Raw genomic sequence first — 16,575 nt, forward strand, 5'->3', positions numbered from 1 at the left:
GCTTCCGACGGGTTGGCCAAGCGGGAAATACTCGGCACGCGGCTCGTTGCAAACCCCTGTCGCGGCGGCTCCTTGGCCCCACCACTACCAGCCAGCCCACCCGACCTGCCTCTCGGTGCTTGGAATGCACCGGCTACAGTGCAATTGCTTCGGTCGCTGTGCGACAAGAGCTTGCACTCTCGCTTGCGCAGGTTGTTCAAGACCCCAAAGCCATCATGCGCAACCTGGCGCCACAACATGCATACATGCACGCACCTTTGAAAGTCATTCCAAAGTCATTGTCAGATAAAGTTTAAGTGATATGTAAACTTTTCACTTGGCGGATTCAACCAATGGGAGTCTTAGCTCAGGGGTAGAGCTTTCGGCTGCAGTCCGAAGGGTCGTACGTTCGAAATAAGGCGTAATAGCTGAGTATATCGTGCAGGCTCCTTAATTGTTTTTACCCCTCTAAACTTTAATATGAGAGCGGCTAATCAATGAGTTTCTCTAGGTGTGACTTTCTCCAGGATTTAATGGGTTAAAATCTGACATTTCTCCATGACCGTTATGCGTCAAGCTTGAATGCCGTTACTTGTGACTTGCTCCCTTTGTGGAGCAGCATTTTCCCCTCCTGCCCGCTTCAGCCCGTGTATCTCCCCTCACGAACCGCCGTTCGTCGGCTTCCGCCCCGCTCCCTGCTCGCGACGACCCCCTCAGTAGATTCCCAGACCATCCCTGGCACAGGTTCTAGGCTAGTCGTTTCTCCTTCGTCTTTTTGCAAGCTTTTTCCGAGGCTTTTTTGAGCCCCGATTGTCCTGCCCTGTCGTGAGCAACGGGGGAATCGGCCATCATTCCAGCATGCCGTGCACGCCTCAGCTATCAATTGAATGTCAAAAAGAGCTCCTCTCCGTTGTGGTCTTCCTCGTGCACCCCTTTCCATTCACCCTGTACAAGCGGGCTATCGCAGGCAGCCATGAGATGCCAAACCCCACAGTGAGCCGTTACACCACTGTTTAAGCTTAATGTTATTGCTTGGGTACAACTCTTTAAATTTCGGCTTTGGACCTTCATCAAGCTTACTGGCTTTACGCTCGGCGAATGTCACGCTTAGCTTTGACTTTAAGCTTACTGCTTGGCTTTGGTTTGACGCATGTCACACGGGAAACGCGGCTTCCCGCGACGGTGAATCCAACTTGTGCTTGGTTGTTTCCAAAAAAATTAAACCGTTCTCGTTGTCTTTCATATTTATCGCTTGGACGACGGTAGCAGTGCCGATGCGCCCGTCGTTCGATAGAGCGTTACTCAACGCATCGTTTGAGCCGGGTCTCATGTCTGTCTGGCATCTAAGTACCGAGATAGCGCCCGAATACACAAATGAGCGCGCCAAAAAGGCTGGAAATTCGCCGAAAACTATGGAGAAATGCTGTCGAAGTGAAAACAAAAATGATGACATTTGACCCTTCATCGTCTCCGTCCGTCCCCGCACGGCATTTTTTACCTCGTGCGGCTCGCTGTGCTAAACGGCGCGATCCAGACGTGTGCAGGCTTAGCTTGGAAGGCGGCGCAGCCAGACTTGTGTGCTCTTGGTTCGCTGGACGACGCGCGCAGACTTGGTCCAAACTTTTTTTTCCGCTGCGCGGCCTTGATCTACGAGACGACGCAGTCGGTGTACTCCTTCCCTTCGGTCCCGTGGTCTCAGCACCACACGAGGTGTACGGCGGCACAGAGTACTCGTAGCGTTGAGAGGTTTCGTTGACACCTATCTACTGCAACAGGTGCGTGATCATCGAGTGGATTTCAAAACCAGCGCACGCGGTAGCAAGCAGTCCGGCCTGCGAATTTATCCAATCTACATCAGTTCCTCACCAATATTGCACTGATGGCCTTCATCTAGGCACTTTGCTCCCAATCACTTCTGCAAAGGAGGTTGCAGCACATTCTTGACAGCTCCCCTGTGCACCATGAGTGCACCGAGCAATGCGCAAGGCAAATCGTCTCAATTGGCGGTCAAGGCATCAGCAGTCACCACCAAACATGGTGACGAGTCTCGGGACCAGAAGGGCGTCTTGTTTTCTACTCTTTCTCAGGCAATCGGACCTCCCCCAGCCTCTGCACTGGCAGTACCACTTGACCGGATTCACACTGGCAAAACGGCAAAGCATTTGGTGGCTTCCGAGCCTGTTGATCTGAGCAGCAAAGACACCGCCGCAGCGCAGGAGCAAAATGCCATCACCTCGACTTCGCATTCAAGCAAGATATCAAGTGGCAGCAAAGTGGAGTGCAAAGATTGTGGGAGGTCGGTGTCTGATTCCGGCGCAGCGCGAACGCACATTGAGCAACATCACCGGGGCAAGCGGCTGTCAGACTGCTTCCCAAGTGCGAGCACGATGCTGTGTGGAGAGGAAGACTGCACTTTCGAGTGGTTTGCAAGATCTGCCGCCCCCTTTGCTACGCATTGCGCTACCGCGCACGATTGCATGGACGGCGGCGTAGCAGCTTTTGGCAAAGTTTACGAGTCGTGCAAGCAGTGCCTCCAGTGCTTTGGCTGCTTCAAGAACTCGGCGGCCCTGCGTAAGCACAAATCGCGCGCAAAGTGCACGCCTTACAAACCTCCCCTAGTGCCATACCGCCCAAAGCCGGCTAGAGACAAGCCCATAGCAAACCCCAAGCCTGTAGAGGTAAATCTCGACCCTGTAGCAACCGAAAACACATTTCTACAGAGCAATACCGGGGCAACTATCAGTGATACAGACACCGCAAGGCCTTCAACTTCAAAGGTAGAGCGCAATGTTAAGCTATCTGTCTCAGGAAGCAAGCCGCCCTTGTGCTTCCCCTCTGCTGATGCACTGATGCTCATGACACACGGACTGTCCTTTCTTGGGTGGGATTTTTGATGAAAATAGGCCAACTCAATCGTGTGTCAAAAGCTGGGTGCCGGCGATTGCCTTGTGTTTGACCCACAGGAGACTTGTCTACCGAATTGTCAAGCGCGCTTTCGGTCTCGGCGAGACTGGGTCAGACACGTGCGAGAAGCACACCAGGTCGAGCTGCAGATCGATCAGATTCGGTTTGATACGCATGAGGAGCTGAAAGACTTTATCCAGATGTACTCCAACTCCTCTGCATGTCGCTTTGATCGTCGAGGCAACTACTATCACTGCTCGGCCGGGCTTCCCCCACCCGAAAAGCGTCGTGTAGAACAGCAGCGTGTAGCGCAGAGTCAGGAACAGGAAGCGGGCAACAGCAGCCTGCATGCAAACTTGGACATTGATTCACGTCACGGGCAGCATGACTCGGCGATGAGTGAGCAAGCATTTGCTGACCACCAAAGGCATGAGGACGAACCTGATTGCGTTTTGGAACAAGAAGAATCTCAGAAAGTGGTCTGCTATGCGTACATGTGGCAGCAGGAGCTGGATGATGGCTCCTTTGAGGTTGGTCCCGGCTTGCAAATTTCAATCCTGCAAACAGAAATCGCTCATACGCCGTTCTGACTTGATGGTGTAGCTGGAGATTTTTGATGAGCACACTCACAAGTCCTACATGCACAATATTTCCCTCAGCCACTGGGCCAAATCAGAGATTGCACATTTGTCATCTATGGGTGTGCCAAGCATCTACATCAGGCGTATTATCAGGGCACAAGTCCCGGAGAATTCACGAGATTTTATTGTCTCTGCCAAGGATGTCAACAATCACTCCTTGCGCGACACTGCCGGGCGGCGTGCCACACAAGATCACACTTCTGTGCAACAGCTAGTGACGGAGAGCTTATCAGGCGATCCCACGGAGTGTAGCATACTGGTCTGTATCACGCGCAAGGGAACACAGTCAAGCTACGTGGAACTGCCATGACGTCTCCTGGCTCATGCTCACAGGAATTTCTTTTGAATCTTCCTTATTTTATGCGTTGCAGTATGCGCAGCGCGATCATGACTGTCAAACCTTCAAAGAACTCAGCGATAACCGTACGTTTGCGTGTATGCCGGCCGCCGCCGTGCGTATCGCCTTTTCAAGCACCCCACACGCACAAAAGTCACTCCCGAGCTTTCGAGTCTGCCAAGCACTGGGTCTTGGTTTATCTAGCTTATTAAGCAAGCTTATCAAGCATGTTTCTCGTATTTGTCTGTTTGCTTGTACAGTTCAGACACCGCGTCCTTCAGCGGATGGCATGGCTCTCAAGGGTGGGTTTGAATTGATGGTGATACAGTCACCACTCCATCGATATTGGATGAAGCAGCTGATTACAAAGGACAGCATCATTTACATGGATGGAACACACGGAATGACTCGGTACTCTCATGAGCTGGTTAGGCGCGTAGTCGTTTGCTCAGCGCTATTGAAGGCTGTTTGAAATTCATTTCTTTTTCTCACACCTCACGTTACTCGGCCTAGGTCTCGATTTTGACAGAGGAGCCCAATACCGGACGGGGCGTTGTCATTGGCCACGCCTTTATCAATGGCCTATCAGCTTCAGCAGTCGCACGATTTGTTGAGGTGCTCTGGCGCTTTAACCCTGAAGTGCCGTTGCCGGCCTTTGTGCTTACGGACATGGACAGGAAGCTAATCAATGGTTGCACCGACGCCTTTGATTTGCTCAGTAAGGAGCGCGGCAGCAAAGAAATTGCGTGCTTTTATTGCCAGTTTCACGTCTTTCAAGCCTGGCATCGCCGACTGGGTCCCAAGGCACCCGAGGGCTTGTTTGCCGCACTCAAGGACATGACCCTCGCCAACACCGAGGCTGAATTTAAGAGTCTTTATAACTACGCCAGTGAGAAGTACGGAGGAGTCACCACCACCTTCAAGTCAAAATCGTGTCCCGTAGAGTATTTCTGGTCGTACTTTAATACCAACTATCACAGCGAGCAAGTGAGTATCTCCCTCTGGTCTCGGCCGCACGCAGTCATTTTGCACGATCGGCTCATCGAGGAAGGCGGGTGCGCATTTTGCTCCGATTAGACCATGTGGGCCTCATATTGTCGTCAGGGCTATAGTAGCACAAACAATTAGTATGTTGTGCCAACGGTCTTGATCCGTTGGTGAGCCGGGTTCAGCCTGCTTCTGCCGAACTTATGGCACAACGCGCCTACCTCACGGCTGTGATCTTTAATCGTAACTGGGTTGTGCCATAGCGTGGAGAGTTTCCACAGTCGTGCCAAGGTAAGTGTACCCAGATTGGCACATCCAATGGCTGGCAAACCAATGGCTGGCAAACAACACCTATAGGAAAATGGCTCACGCACAAATTGTCATGGTGGGATTGGTCGCAGTCGAGCCGCCAACGAGATGTAATGCGCCTCGACGACGCAATTTACCATCTCCAGCAAGACATTGAGGAGATCACGGTAAAAATTCAAACAGAACAGGCCAAGGGGACGACCTCTCGATGGGATTCCTACATCAGCTCGTGCATTCGAAAGGGCCTATGTCTATGGCAATGGCAGTATTCGGTTGCTTGAAGAAGACTCCTTTGAGGTCCAATCTGCCAGTGATCCACATGCCGATCCTTACATAGTCCAAGCTTCGCCTCACGGAATCAAGTCCTGTACGTGCCCTTCATTTGCATGGCATCAACATTGTGGCAAGCAGACTGCCCGAACATGCAAGCACATTGAAGGTGTGCTGTGCAAAGTTTTTCAGAGTCCGACGAGAATTGGGGCAGCCGTGGCTGTGCGAGCCAAACCAAGGCCGCTCGCGGACCTCGGATCGAGGCGGCCCAAGATCTCGCTTACAGCAACACGCACGTTGCTGGTGGATCTCTTGGCCATGTTTGATGCTATGGTTGACTTTGCCGAACAGCAGGGCCAAGTGCCCGCAGCCACAGACGCCTTTGGACGCATGCACTACATTCTTAAGCGCGAAAAGGACCTTTTGAGGCGTGAGTGATTTGTGCACTTGTTCCGTCCGGCTTCGCGTATCCGAACAACAAAGCTTTTCATGCGTCCGTTTTCTTGAATCGTGCCGAGTCTTTTGAACTTGCCTGGTGCACCATGCGTATGACACGAACTGGTAATCACGCACTTCAAATTGCAAATGGCATTTTGTAGATGGCTATTACAATTTGAGCAAGGTTGTCAATAGCTCGCGCCAGCCCTCAGTGGCCTTCAAACATACCCACCACGATACGGCTGTCCAGAGTGATGTGATTACTGAGAGCATGAGGCAAACAGATGGCACCTTGAACCCGGCGACAACATCCGCAGCTTGCATGGAGTCAACATCGCCCACCAGCCCTGCTACGCTTTGCAGCCCCCAGGGCTCGACACTATACACCCCTGCTGATAGATCGAGCTCTCTTAGCGCTCAAGAGCCAATACTCGTGCCCTCGCCAGCAGTGGCCAGTGATTGTATAGGGTTTCAAAATCCCACAGCCTCACGAAATAAACCCTCATCTGCACGCCAAAGCGTCGTCTTGCTCTCCAATGGCATCGACTGGCAATTTTCACCACTATTGCACGCCAACGAAAGTGAAGCCATGTGAGTGCACTCACCCTAAGACCTTGTGGTTTGCTGGTCATCTTCTGTTGAACCGCACTGGTGATGCCTAATTATTTTTGCGTTGTAGCCTCTCTAACCCAATTCGCCAGCTGACTGATACTCTTGTCAACTTTGAACTCGAGTTCTACTTCAAGGCCTTGCTCCCCCGGACAGCTTGTACTGACCAAATCGCGCTCCTGAACAGTGATGCCTCTGAAGCCTTCAAGAGAGTAAGTTAAAAACCAAACAAACGTTCAAGGAGCGATGCGCTTCGACCACTTACGGCAGAGCAGTTGTTTGCGCAACCCGGTGTTCTGCTGTGCGTGCGCTCAGTGTGGCCGATGGTCCTTGCGTTGGAGACTTGGGTCGTTGGAGCGATTGCGACTCAATATGCGTTGAAAAAATAGTGCAACACACGCGCAAAGCTGTCAAGGCTGATGGAAAAAAACGTTTCGATTGACAAGCAGTGTCTGTTGTTTCCCATGTGTCACGAAGGGTGGGTTTGCTTTGATTGGATGCGCCTCTACACCTGCCCCAATCATTTGGATTCGCCTTGGCTGTTTGAACTTAGTCATTGGACACTTTGTCTTATCAATCTGCCACGAGCCATCACACGAGACTCAACCCCATCCTTGCCTAAGGCAACCATGCAGCCCGGCGCCCACGCCACCTTGTACGTCTAGCACATCGGCGACCTCGCCATGCTTGCAGGTCTTTCAGACTGCATGGCCCTCACTTTCTCTGCATGGGTTTGGATCTGATGTGTAACTCATAACGTGTGCTTTGAATATCAAGCCTCTCATGATCATTCGACGCTCCGTCTCATTTCACATAGCTCTCCGCCCAAGTACATGGAAGGGAACGTGGTTGAGCTCGAGTATGATGGTGCAATGCTGATGGGCTTATCAGACGTGGTGATGTGATTATTCATTTGCTTGATTCATCTTTCTTTGCTTGAAATAGTCTTCGGCAGCCAGTCATTTACTTATTCAACTCTTTCGAATCCTTAACAGCTAGCGCTGCTACCGCTGCCGAAGTCATCTGCAGGTGCGCATGCATGGGTGTGCTCAAGGGTGAAGTAGCTTGTGCTGAACGTCATGCTTACGGGTCGGTCTCATTTATTTTTGTCCACGTGTCCAGTCAAATTCGCGAAATTTGTCGCGCCCTCAATGTCAGGGATGAGCTGAAAAGCGCCGCTGCGCGTCTTCGAGTCTGGCCCGTCACGCCTCTTCCACAGCAGCCAAACAGCACAGATTGCGGCATGTATACCATCTTCTTTGCCCAGCAGCTTTTGCACGCATTGACAGTGAACAGAGCTCGATCTACGTCCTGTCAGGTCGACTTTGGCATTAGTGCCTTGCCTTCGCGGCATGAGCTGATATCGTACGTGCCGGTGTGAAGCACGTTTTGTTCATTTCGAAGCTAATTTGATGGTCTGCTCAAAGACTCATGTATTTTTTTTTTTGCACAACGGCAGTCGGTTGTACATGGCACAAAGTGCAACTGTGACTGGGCAGGATGCGTTTGCTAGCCGTAAGCACCTTGCTGAGAATTCGAAGTAATGTATTTGGAATGCAGGCACAGGTGCGAGCTCTCACAGATATGAACGTGTGTTGTGAATGACTCTAGCTCGAAGCCAGGCCTCGAGCGGAACACCACCCAATGCAAAGCGCGCCCTGCAGCGTCCTCCCAGCAGAGGCACCCGCACCCTTCGAGCAAAGCGCTGTCGTCAACGTCAAGCCTCAGCTGAGGAGCGGAGAAATGATCCCCAAGGTGATGCGACACAGTCAAGTGCAGCTGTGGCAAGGACGGCTGCTGCGCTTAAAGCTGCACGACAAGATTATCGAAAAGAAGTGGCATTTCGAGCGAATACATTGGCGCACGTTCGACGCAAAGTGGGTTCGAATCATAAATCGTGCCATCGTTGCTACTTGAATTAGAATCACCATCGGTTGATGCTTGAATAAACTCACTTTGCCATGCTTCTACACCTCTTCTGGTGCAGCTTACCCCGCCCGCAGGCAATTCGACATTAGAAACGCCCAATCTCACGCCACACACCCATCAAGATCATCACCAGCCCGTGACACCTCGTGTCACACGCGGGCAGGCAAAGCGAGCAAAGCTTGCGGAGCAAAAGAGGAGAGGCTCGAGCCGCAGTCAATGCGGGCCAAAGTGATGGTGTACTCAGGCACCACCAACGGCCCTTGTGGATGTTCAAAGCTATTTCCCTGCGATGGTGCCTCGAAGGGGCGCACATAGAGAACACTGGCTGCCATATTGGCTGGAATGTAGCTCGAGAATGGATGTACTTGCGCTTGAGCAGCCGTGGGCGAAGTACAGGGGTTTACCGACTCAATAATGTTGTGCTCTGGTATCGTACATTGGTCTTTCTTGGGACTGCGAAATACTGGCAGGATTGTCCTGGCCTAACTTATGCTAGCAATGCCGGTGAATTGAGCAGAGATGATGAATTTGTTCTCACATGTCAATTGGCCACTGGGATTTCAGGGCGTTACGGCTCCAACCACAGCCATTGTCTTCAAGGCTGTACCAGAGCTCGGCCCGGTTCCGCTCATTGTCCACAGTGGGCTCGTCGAAGTCGAAGTCGATGAGTGGTATCAGCCTTGCGTCAAGCTAAACATCGACATAATGCCACAGTCAGTTCAAAGTGTTGTGTGGCCCCTTCGGCTCGAGCACACACGGTGCATCTACGCACGCAAAACATCAAGGATGAATCGGGTAAGAAATAGCATCTTCAAAGGCAGCTGTTTTTGGAAGCGGAGCGAAACACATACCGGATTAGGTTGGACCCTGAGAAGGCTCGGCATGCCGTTCAGAATTCAGCCAGCCAGACGCAATCACGAGGCCCAATGAGCTCCATGCCGATGGGTCTGAGAATGAGAGCACCAGTGTCGGCGCTATCTACTAACGCAGGACGAGATCAACCTCGCAATGCACGCGGTCAAACTTGGACATGGCGTGTGGCGCAGGTCCCGGCCAGAATTACGGTGTTTATAGCTCTTGATTGACTGACTGGCAGCCGACTGCTCAATACAGCTTTGAGCCAAAAATCCACAGCTGTCATGTCGAGTCTCCTTGATTGGCACAGACAAGGCGCATCAGCACGCCAGTAGTTCTGACAGTCTCGCCATGGCAAGAGGGCCTTTGAGTTGGCGTGCTCTGTAACACTCTGAATGGCTGTGCCATACATAGCTCATCGCAAGCACAATGCCATGTCCTTCTTGAGGCACCATGGCTGGGTAGATCGTGCTAGAAGGGAGGTCGCATGCATTTTCGTGACTTCAAGTGTGTCGAGTGTTCTGAGATACCCCGCCAACAGGTTCCGAGCCCGCGCAAGGAGTTAAGTGTAAGTTGTTGACATGTGAGTTGTTGTCATTTTGAACGTTACGCTGGCCCTCATCAACTGCTCAGAATCAAAACATTTGTACAAAACAGCCGTTCTGGACAACTGTGTGTATCGCGATGATTTGTCGGAAGAGAAGTCACAACCTTTTCAGAGATATGCCACGCTCCTTTAATATATTTTTTTTACGTTGACTTGGTTCGTTTACTGTGACTGCGGCGCTGGGCTGTGACCGGGGGTATCATGGGTGGCGGCAACCGTCGGGGTGATGGGGCAGCGCATGATGAGATAATCGGCGTCGTCGGGAGAAGAGGGCGCAATGGCGAGGCCACATCGCTCGAAAAAACCTCGGCTGGGATTGGCTACAGCCATGTAGTCAGGCAGAGTGTGAGGGGGCTTGGTGGGGGGGGGGTCAACAACTGGCGAGCAACGACCCCTCCTCACCTTGAAACGTGGTGAGCATAAGAAATCGTACGCCTGGCGTCGCGCGTGCCACAGACATCATGTGCTACAACCAAGGGTCGGCGGTCAGAGTGTGTGTGGCTTGAACAGAGTTGATCCGGGAGGGATGACTTACCTGCAAAAGACGTCGACCAAGGCCGAGGCCGCGCGCCGTGGCAGCTACTTGGAGCTCGTAGCAGTACAGCACCTGCCATAGCACAAGGGCCCAGTGACATGGGTGCACGATTTTGATGGAGCAAAAGGGCCCACGTCTGACCTGATCACCGTCCTCGTCGTCAATCAGATAGGTGCAGAAGCCCGCCAGCTGGCCTGGGGCAGTGCTGTCCATGACGCGGGCGATGCACATGCCAGGAAGGACCAGTTCTTCTCGCTTGCGGGTCGGAGACCAGCCCCAGGTGCTGGCCCGATACAGGGCTGACATGTTTTTGTCCAACAGCTGCATGATCGCGTGCAGCTCGCGACGGCCCAGGTCGGCTGTCTTGCCAACCCGAAGCTCAGCCTCTTCGACGGTGGCCCCGGCCTCGGTCGACACAGACTGGCCCCTTGTGGCGCAAGACCGCGCTCGCTTACTCGGCGGGCCACCCTCGCGCCGCCGACTCATGTTGAACACGGTGGACTTGACACGGTGCACCACGAGTTTGCTACACCCAAACGGTCATCTTGGCCATCTTGGGCCGGCAAGCGCCCCCTGAACCACGAGGATGAGGGTGATGAGGGTGATGAGGGCGCTCTCTCGTCTGAAATGAATGCCACTCGTATCGTGGATTCTTTTGAAACGCCTTGAAAACACCACAAGGTTATGTCACCCCCAACCGCTCCTCTCTCCGTACGTCTCTCTCTCTCTCTCTCTCTCTCTCTCTCTCTCTCTCTCAAACTCTCTCTCTCTCTCAAACTCTCAAACTCTCAAACTCTCACTCTCTCTCAAACTCTCAAACTCTCTCTCTGCCTCAAACTCTCTCTCAAACTCTCTCTCAAACTGTCCCTCTCCCTCTCCCTTTCTCTCTCTCTCACACACTCTCTCTGTGTATTTTTTTTTTTCTTCTCCATTTCAAGACCGCGAGCATGGAGGTGGCCGACCAGATTCACCGGGTCGTGGACAAGCTCAAGGCCATTGCCGATACGGTATGTTGCATTTGCTAAACTACTTGCCCGTACATGCTTGAGCAGATGTCCGTCCCTCAAGCTCTCAGTTGCTCGTGGCGGTCCGTCCTCTGCTTTTTTTTTTTTTTCCTGGGTAGGACCCTCGCGCCAAAGCGGCGCTGAACCAGCTCTTCGAGTCGAGCCGCGACTTTAGCGTGCGTCCCCGCGTTATCAGCGTTCATGCTTGAAACCAAGCGGCTACCGGCCCAACACTTGTGCTCATACAATGTGTTTGCTTGACCCATGTTTCTTCCCCTCTCCCCCGATGTGGTTCTGACGCAGGCCCTGACCGACCCGAGCCCGGTCGTGCGTGGAGGTGTGTTCGCGTTGCAACATCTTCCCATGGCTGGCCCTGCAGCTTGTCCAAACCCCAACTGCGCCAGGCTGGCTCCTCACGTTGCATTTTGTGGCTCGGTTGTGCCCGATCAGGTCTCAATTCGCCCTCAACTTCCGGCTCACAGACAAACGCACAAGCACCCACGCCCTGGTCGCCCGAAGCCCAAGACATGTTTGCCACGCTGCGGGATATCACCTGGCGCGTGGATGCTCTCATCGAGCTCCATTGCACTGCTGCCATGGATGGAGATGATGGTCTCAAGGCAAGCCTTGATACGATGACAATTGCCTCGCTGACCCGGTGGCATATTTGCCAGAAGAGTCGCCGCCGTTTCAGCTCATCAAGCTGTGCCCCTTGCATGTACCGTATACAGGCCAAGTGTGATGACGAATGGGAGGTGCTTCTTCAGTCCCTGGAGGATGTCCGGGGTGGCTTGGCTGAGGCACGCATTGCACATTGGGCCCATCAATTCCAGCTCGCTCATCATTTGTCCTTTCTTTCTTGGCCATGCAATTTTTGCTCACCGTGCCACTTTGTGCAATCCTCTTAGCTCAAGGCCCTGGGCGAGCGCTCAGCATGCCTTGAGGTAGGCTAGCCTGCTCTTAACCTGCCTCTGTAGCCCGCGGCACTCGAGACTGACCGGACCCTCACCTCACTCGCCGGCACACATATAGCATTGGGATAAGGTTAAGCGCAAGGCAGACACCATGGCAGCAGCCCAGGCCATTACCGAGCAGACCTTGGACGCACGGCGTATGCTAGACAGTATTTTTGACTATTTTCATCAGCTGGAAGAGGAGGAAGACATCCAGCTCTTTGATCAGCCGTCCACCGCACCCACCGAGGTCTCCGCTACACCCACAGAAAGCGACGCGGCCACCGCAAGCTCAGACCCGACAAAGCTGTAGTGCACCACTGCCCCCTGCTGTCCCGCGTTTTGCTTCGCCTCAGCCCATTTCGACGTGTAACCTTTCCATGGTCTTTCGAGGGCACGCCCTTTTCCTCTTTTTTATTAATGTTCTTTCAATCTCGCCTTGTTGCTTCGTCAATCGTTCGTTTGGTCGCCGTGCGGCTCTGGGACCCAAGGTCCGCTTATGCTTTTTATGGCTTGTCTCGTGATGTGTCAGACTCAGTCAATGTCTTCGATAAGATGCACACGATGGAGATGTTCCTTTTTATCACCTCTGATTTTAAAAATCCATCAACAATGCTCTGACCAATCCTGCTATCACCGGTGCCTCCTATCATGATTGCGATCATCGCGATCGTCGCGCCGACGATACACGTCCCGCCTACGATCATCATTGCGATCATCTCGCCGACGGTAGAGATCGCGTCGGCGGTCACCATCACGGTCGTCGCGCCGGCGGTCACCATCACGGTCGTCGCGCCGGTGGTCGCCATCACGATCGTCGCGCCGGCGGTCGCCATCACGGTCGTCGCGCCGGGAATAAACATTTCGTCGACGGTCACCATGGCGGTCGTCGTAGTCCTCGCGTGGTCGACTCCGGTCATCACGATCCTCACGCCGACGATAGACATCCCGCCGATTGTCGGCATGGCGGCGTTCGCTGTCCCCCTCAAGGTTACTCTGCTGGCGCTGCGCATCGGCGTCTGCTGCGGCAGCGGGATGATCGGGACTGCGATGCCCATGGCCACCTGAATGCTCTATTGTAGCAGTGACCTCAGAGCTTGTGATTGCGGAGCGAGGGCCACTATCGTCGCGTGGCTCCCCGCTTGCCTCAACTTTGTCGTCCTCATCCTTCTCTCCTTCGTGTCTGTCCGCGTCGCGGTCGCTGTGATGTCGTTTGTGTTTTTTGTGCTTCTTGTGCTTCTTTTTGTCTTTTTTTCGGTGCGTCGAATCACCTTCTACGAGCATTGACCCACACCATAGTGATGAGAAGCCATGGTCGATCAACCCTGCAAGAACACGCCAACCCGCCCAGCACCTCAACCAATATCGGGCCCACCAGGCCCACTAACGACGATCCTACCTGGCTCGGCAATGAGTTCGTAACCGTCATTAGAAGGTTGGTCCTCATCATCAGGGGTCTCGCCCATAAGAGCTGACAAGAGTTTGCCCTTGGCATCGACCAAACCACTCTCATCTTCTTCAGTGACGTTGAGGCCGCGCTCCTTGCGCCGTTGCAGACGCATCTCAGGTGCCTCGTACTCGCCGCAGTGGTCCACCCGAATCGTGCGCCCAGCAAGCTATTGGTTGAGAGAGATGGGTACGCCATTGGGTGTCAAGCTCACACCACACCACACCACACCACACCACACCACACGGCAGCGCCAAGGCACAAGTAGAGGTGGAGCCTTTCAAACCTTGACACCATTGAAGTTGTCCACTGCTAAGATGGTACTGCGCTGGTCTTCATAGGCCAAGAAGCAAAACCCCTTTGATTTGCCCGAGTCCTGCACAACCGACCCATCTGGTGAGCTTGACCGGCCCAACAGGAACTGGCAGCCTCAGCGTCGACCCTGTTCCAAAGCAACACTTTTGTGGTCGCACAAACCTTGTCGCGGACAAGGTTAATGTCGGTGGGCTCGCCGTACTGGGAGAAGACGCTCAAGACATCCCCCTCGGTGAAGCGATAATCCAACCCGCCTACATCGTCCAGCGAAAGAAACAGGCACGGCCCAATCAGGCTTCCACGACCCATCGCAAGCTTGGACAGGGCCCACGACCACGCACCAATATAAATGTAGGCACTATCGGCGTACACGTCGTGCCAAGACTTGCCAGCACCGCCTTGGCTCAGCTCTCGCTCGTTGAGCTTTTGAATCTCGCGAACGACACTACCCCACACACATGCCATGAATAACGACGCAAACCCCTCGATAGAGATCCAGTACAGCCCCATGCCCTCCCCGCTCAACGCCCACACCCCACAGACTGGCAGGCGCCCTCGCTGCCCAACGAGCAGCAGTCCACCGACTTCATGACGCTCGTGTCGATCGACGACGACCGGCGGGGGAGCCAGAGCACAACAGTAAAATACAACAGTTCTCATCGACTATTTTCACCCAACTCAACCTGGCATCGGTTACTGGATCGTTGTGAAGCAACAGCTGTTGTTCGGGTTATTTCAAAAATCACCCGAAACGATGGTTCGTCTCCTCTCTCTCTCTCTCTCTCTCTCTGGCGGCGGCGGCGGTAAAAGGGCAGCGTCACTGGATGCACTGGGCAGGGCTACTGGCATGACCTGTCACCGGTTGGCTTGTGGTTTTTGAGGAACTTGTTTGTTGGTGTCAGGTTGTCAACTGGCGTTTGTTCTTTTGTGGTTGTGCTGGTGCTGTTTGAACGCTTGTTCGTGAGGCACTGGCTCGCGGGCTCGCTGGCTGCTCATGCCATGCTCCGCTTCGATGCGCGCTCACTCTTGATCGGGTGCTGGGTGTGGGTATGGCTGTGGATGTGGACTGTGCTGCTGTAGTTGCTGTTTCTGGCCTGCAAGCGCGACAAGCAAACCGTTTTCCTGGAGCCCAGCGAGACGGACAAGATCCAGCGCTCCATCGATGTGATTGCAGACCTGCTTCAGAAGGACAGTGACCACGTCTCACTCGTGTACCAAGGTCAACGCCTCGATGCCGACCACGTAAGCCCTGTACACGGTTGCTGTTGCCCCATGCCAAATGCACGAGTGTCTGTTTTGGTTTTGCGCCGTTGCCTGCTCTTTTCTTTTTTTCTTTTTTTCTTTTTTCCTTGGAGATCAGTGGCTTTGCTACTTGGCGTCGCTGTTGCCAGTCGTCTCGGCACTCTATTTCCTGACAACAACAAATGGTTCGTGTGGTAGACTTTTAAGCACTATCAGATCTCGGCGCGGGAGAACATTGTCGAGCCCGTTTTGATCCACATTGTCTTTCGCAAAGACGACGGTAGGATACGATCAACCTCAGCATTGTCGTGCCTCGGTCTGAGTTGGTCTGACCGCTGTTGTTTTGTTGGGGCTTGGCTGTAGGTGAATGGGAGGAGCCCTTTGTGGCACCCACGCTGGCCGAGGCCCAAGCTGATGCCCAAGATGAGGCCGGGGAGGCCGCAGAGTAGAGGTCGCCTGCTTTGACTTTGTGAAAAAAGCTGTGCTGAGCAACTTGCTCGGAGGCTGGTCGAGTGGTTGGGCAAACTCGCGTGCAGTGCATGCCAGTCGCCCCCACAAGGACCTTTTCCCGTCGTCGTCGTCGTCGTTATTGCTGTTGTTGTTGTTTTCCCTTTTCTTCCTACAGAACGCTGCGGTTGGCTCGGGAACTCTGGCCAAACTCATCGTCACCTTCACCGTCACATCACGAGGGGACTGGAACGCGGTTACTGTTTCTCGTGTCTGTGTTACCGCGCCTGGTCAATGTCTGTTCCTGCAGTCGCCCTGGCGGCCTTTTCTTAAATTCCCGTTCCCTGTCGGTGCCGCCCATGAACCGAGCATCAAAGGCCGCTTACCCCTTTCGAGACAAACTGGAGCATGCAAGCCAGACCTCGCGCAGGCACAGACAGATACACATCAATCCTCTGTCTTTGTGAGACAACAACCAGAGACTGACTGACTGACTGAGACCTTGGGACGGGCACATTAACATCCAGAGCTTGAGAGACAGAATAAAGGAGTGCATGCATCACACACACACACACACACACACACACACTTACTCTCTGTCTCTCTCTCTCTCTCTGTCTCTGTCTCTCTCTCTCTCTCTCTCTCTGTCTCTCTCTCTCTCTCTGTCTCTGTCTCTCTCTCTCTCTCTCTCTCTCTCTCTCTCTCTCTCTCTCTCTCTCCTCTCTCTCTCTCTCCTCTCTCTCTCTCTCTCTCTCTCTCTCTCTCTC

At 53.4% G+C, this 16,575-nt stretch overlaps 4 protein-coding genes across 4 annotated transcripts in view; 2 read left to right on the forward strand and 2 right to left on the reverse strand.

Annotated features, from left to right (window-relative positions):
* Nucleotides 1-10,027: 10,027 nt before the first annotated feature.
* On the reverse strand, nucleotides 10,028-10,727 carry MONBRDRAFT_29960 (uncharacterized protein; the record flags this gene model as incomplete). Its single annotated transcript, XM_001750440.1, has 4 exons — nucleotides 10,028-10,185; nucleotides 10,268-10,331; nucleotides 10,401-10,472; nucleotides 10,542-10,727. The coding sequence occupies 4 exons, from the start codon at nucleotides 10,725-10,727 to the stop codon at nucleotides 10,028-10,030; spliced, it is 480 nt and encodes a 159-aa protein (XP_001750492.1).
* Nucleotides 10,728-11,084: 357 nt separating this feature from the next.
* Nucleotides 11,085-12,670, forward strand: MONBRDRAFT_29961 (uncharacterized protein; the record flags this gene model as incomplete). Its single annotated transcript, XM_001750405.1, has 7 exons — nucleotides 11,085-11,309; nucleotides 11,339-11,407; nucleotides 11,524-11,580; nucleotides 11,708-11,741; nucleotides 11,855-12,183; nucleotides 12,313-12,348; nucleotides 12,437-12,670. 7 exons carry the CDS (start codon nucleotides 11,085-11,087, stop codon nucleotides 12,668-12,670), a joined length of 984 nt encoding a protein of 327 aa, XP_001750457.1.
* Nucleotides 12,671-12,939: 269 nt separating this feature from the next.
* Nucleotides 12,940-14,729, reverse strand: MONBRDRAFT_39161 (uncharacterized protein). The gene is made up of 6 exons (XM_001750441.1): nucleotides 14,705-14,729; nucleotides 14,461-14,564; nucleotides 14,282-14,373; nucleotides 14,091-14,180; nucleotides 13,757-13,973; nucleotides 12,940-13,631 (listed from the first exon to the last, which is right to left on the reverse strand). The coding sequence occupies exons 1-6, from the start codon at nucleotides 14,707-14,709 to the stop codon at nucleotides 12,991-12,993; spliced, it is 1,149 nt and encodes a 382-aa protein (XP_001750493.1). The 5' UTR covers nucleotides 14,710-14,729; the 3' UTR covers nucleotides 12,940-12,990.
* The window catches only part of MONBRDRAFT_39162 (uncharacterized protein), a gene marked incomplete at both ends in the record, with an annotated part of 50,297 nt that continues 48,429 nt past the window's right edge, over nucleotides 14,708-16,575 (forward strand). The window contains 3 exons of the mRNA XM_001750406.1: nucleotides 14,708-14,758; nucleotides 15,200-15,361; nucleotides 15,987-16,098. Coding sequence (XP_001750458.1) covers nucleotides 14,708-14,758; nucleotides 15,200-15,361; nucleotides 15,987-16,098 — 325 coding nt within the window. The remainder of the gene's footprint in view (nucleotides 14,759-15,199; nucleotides 15,362-15,986; nucleotides 16,099-16,575) is intronic.

This window comes from Monosiga brevicollis, genomic scaffold (assembly GCF_000002865.3).
Source record: "Monosiga brevicollis MX1 MONBRscaffold_41 genomic scaffold, whole genome shotgun sequence".
Classification (NCBI taxonomy): Eukaryota; class Choanoflagellata; order Craspedida; family Salpingoecidae; genus Monosiga; species Monosiga brevicollis.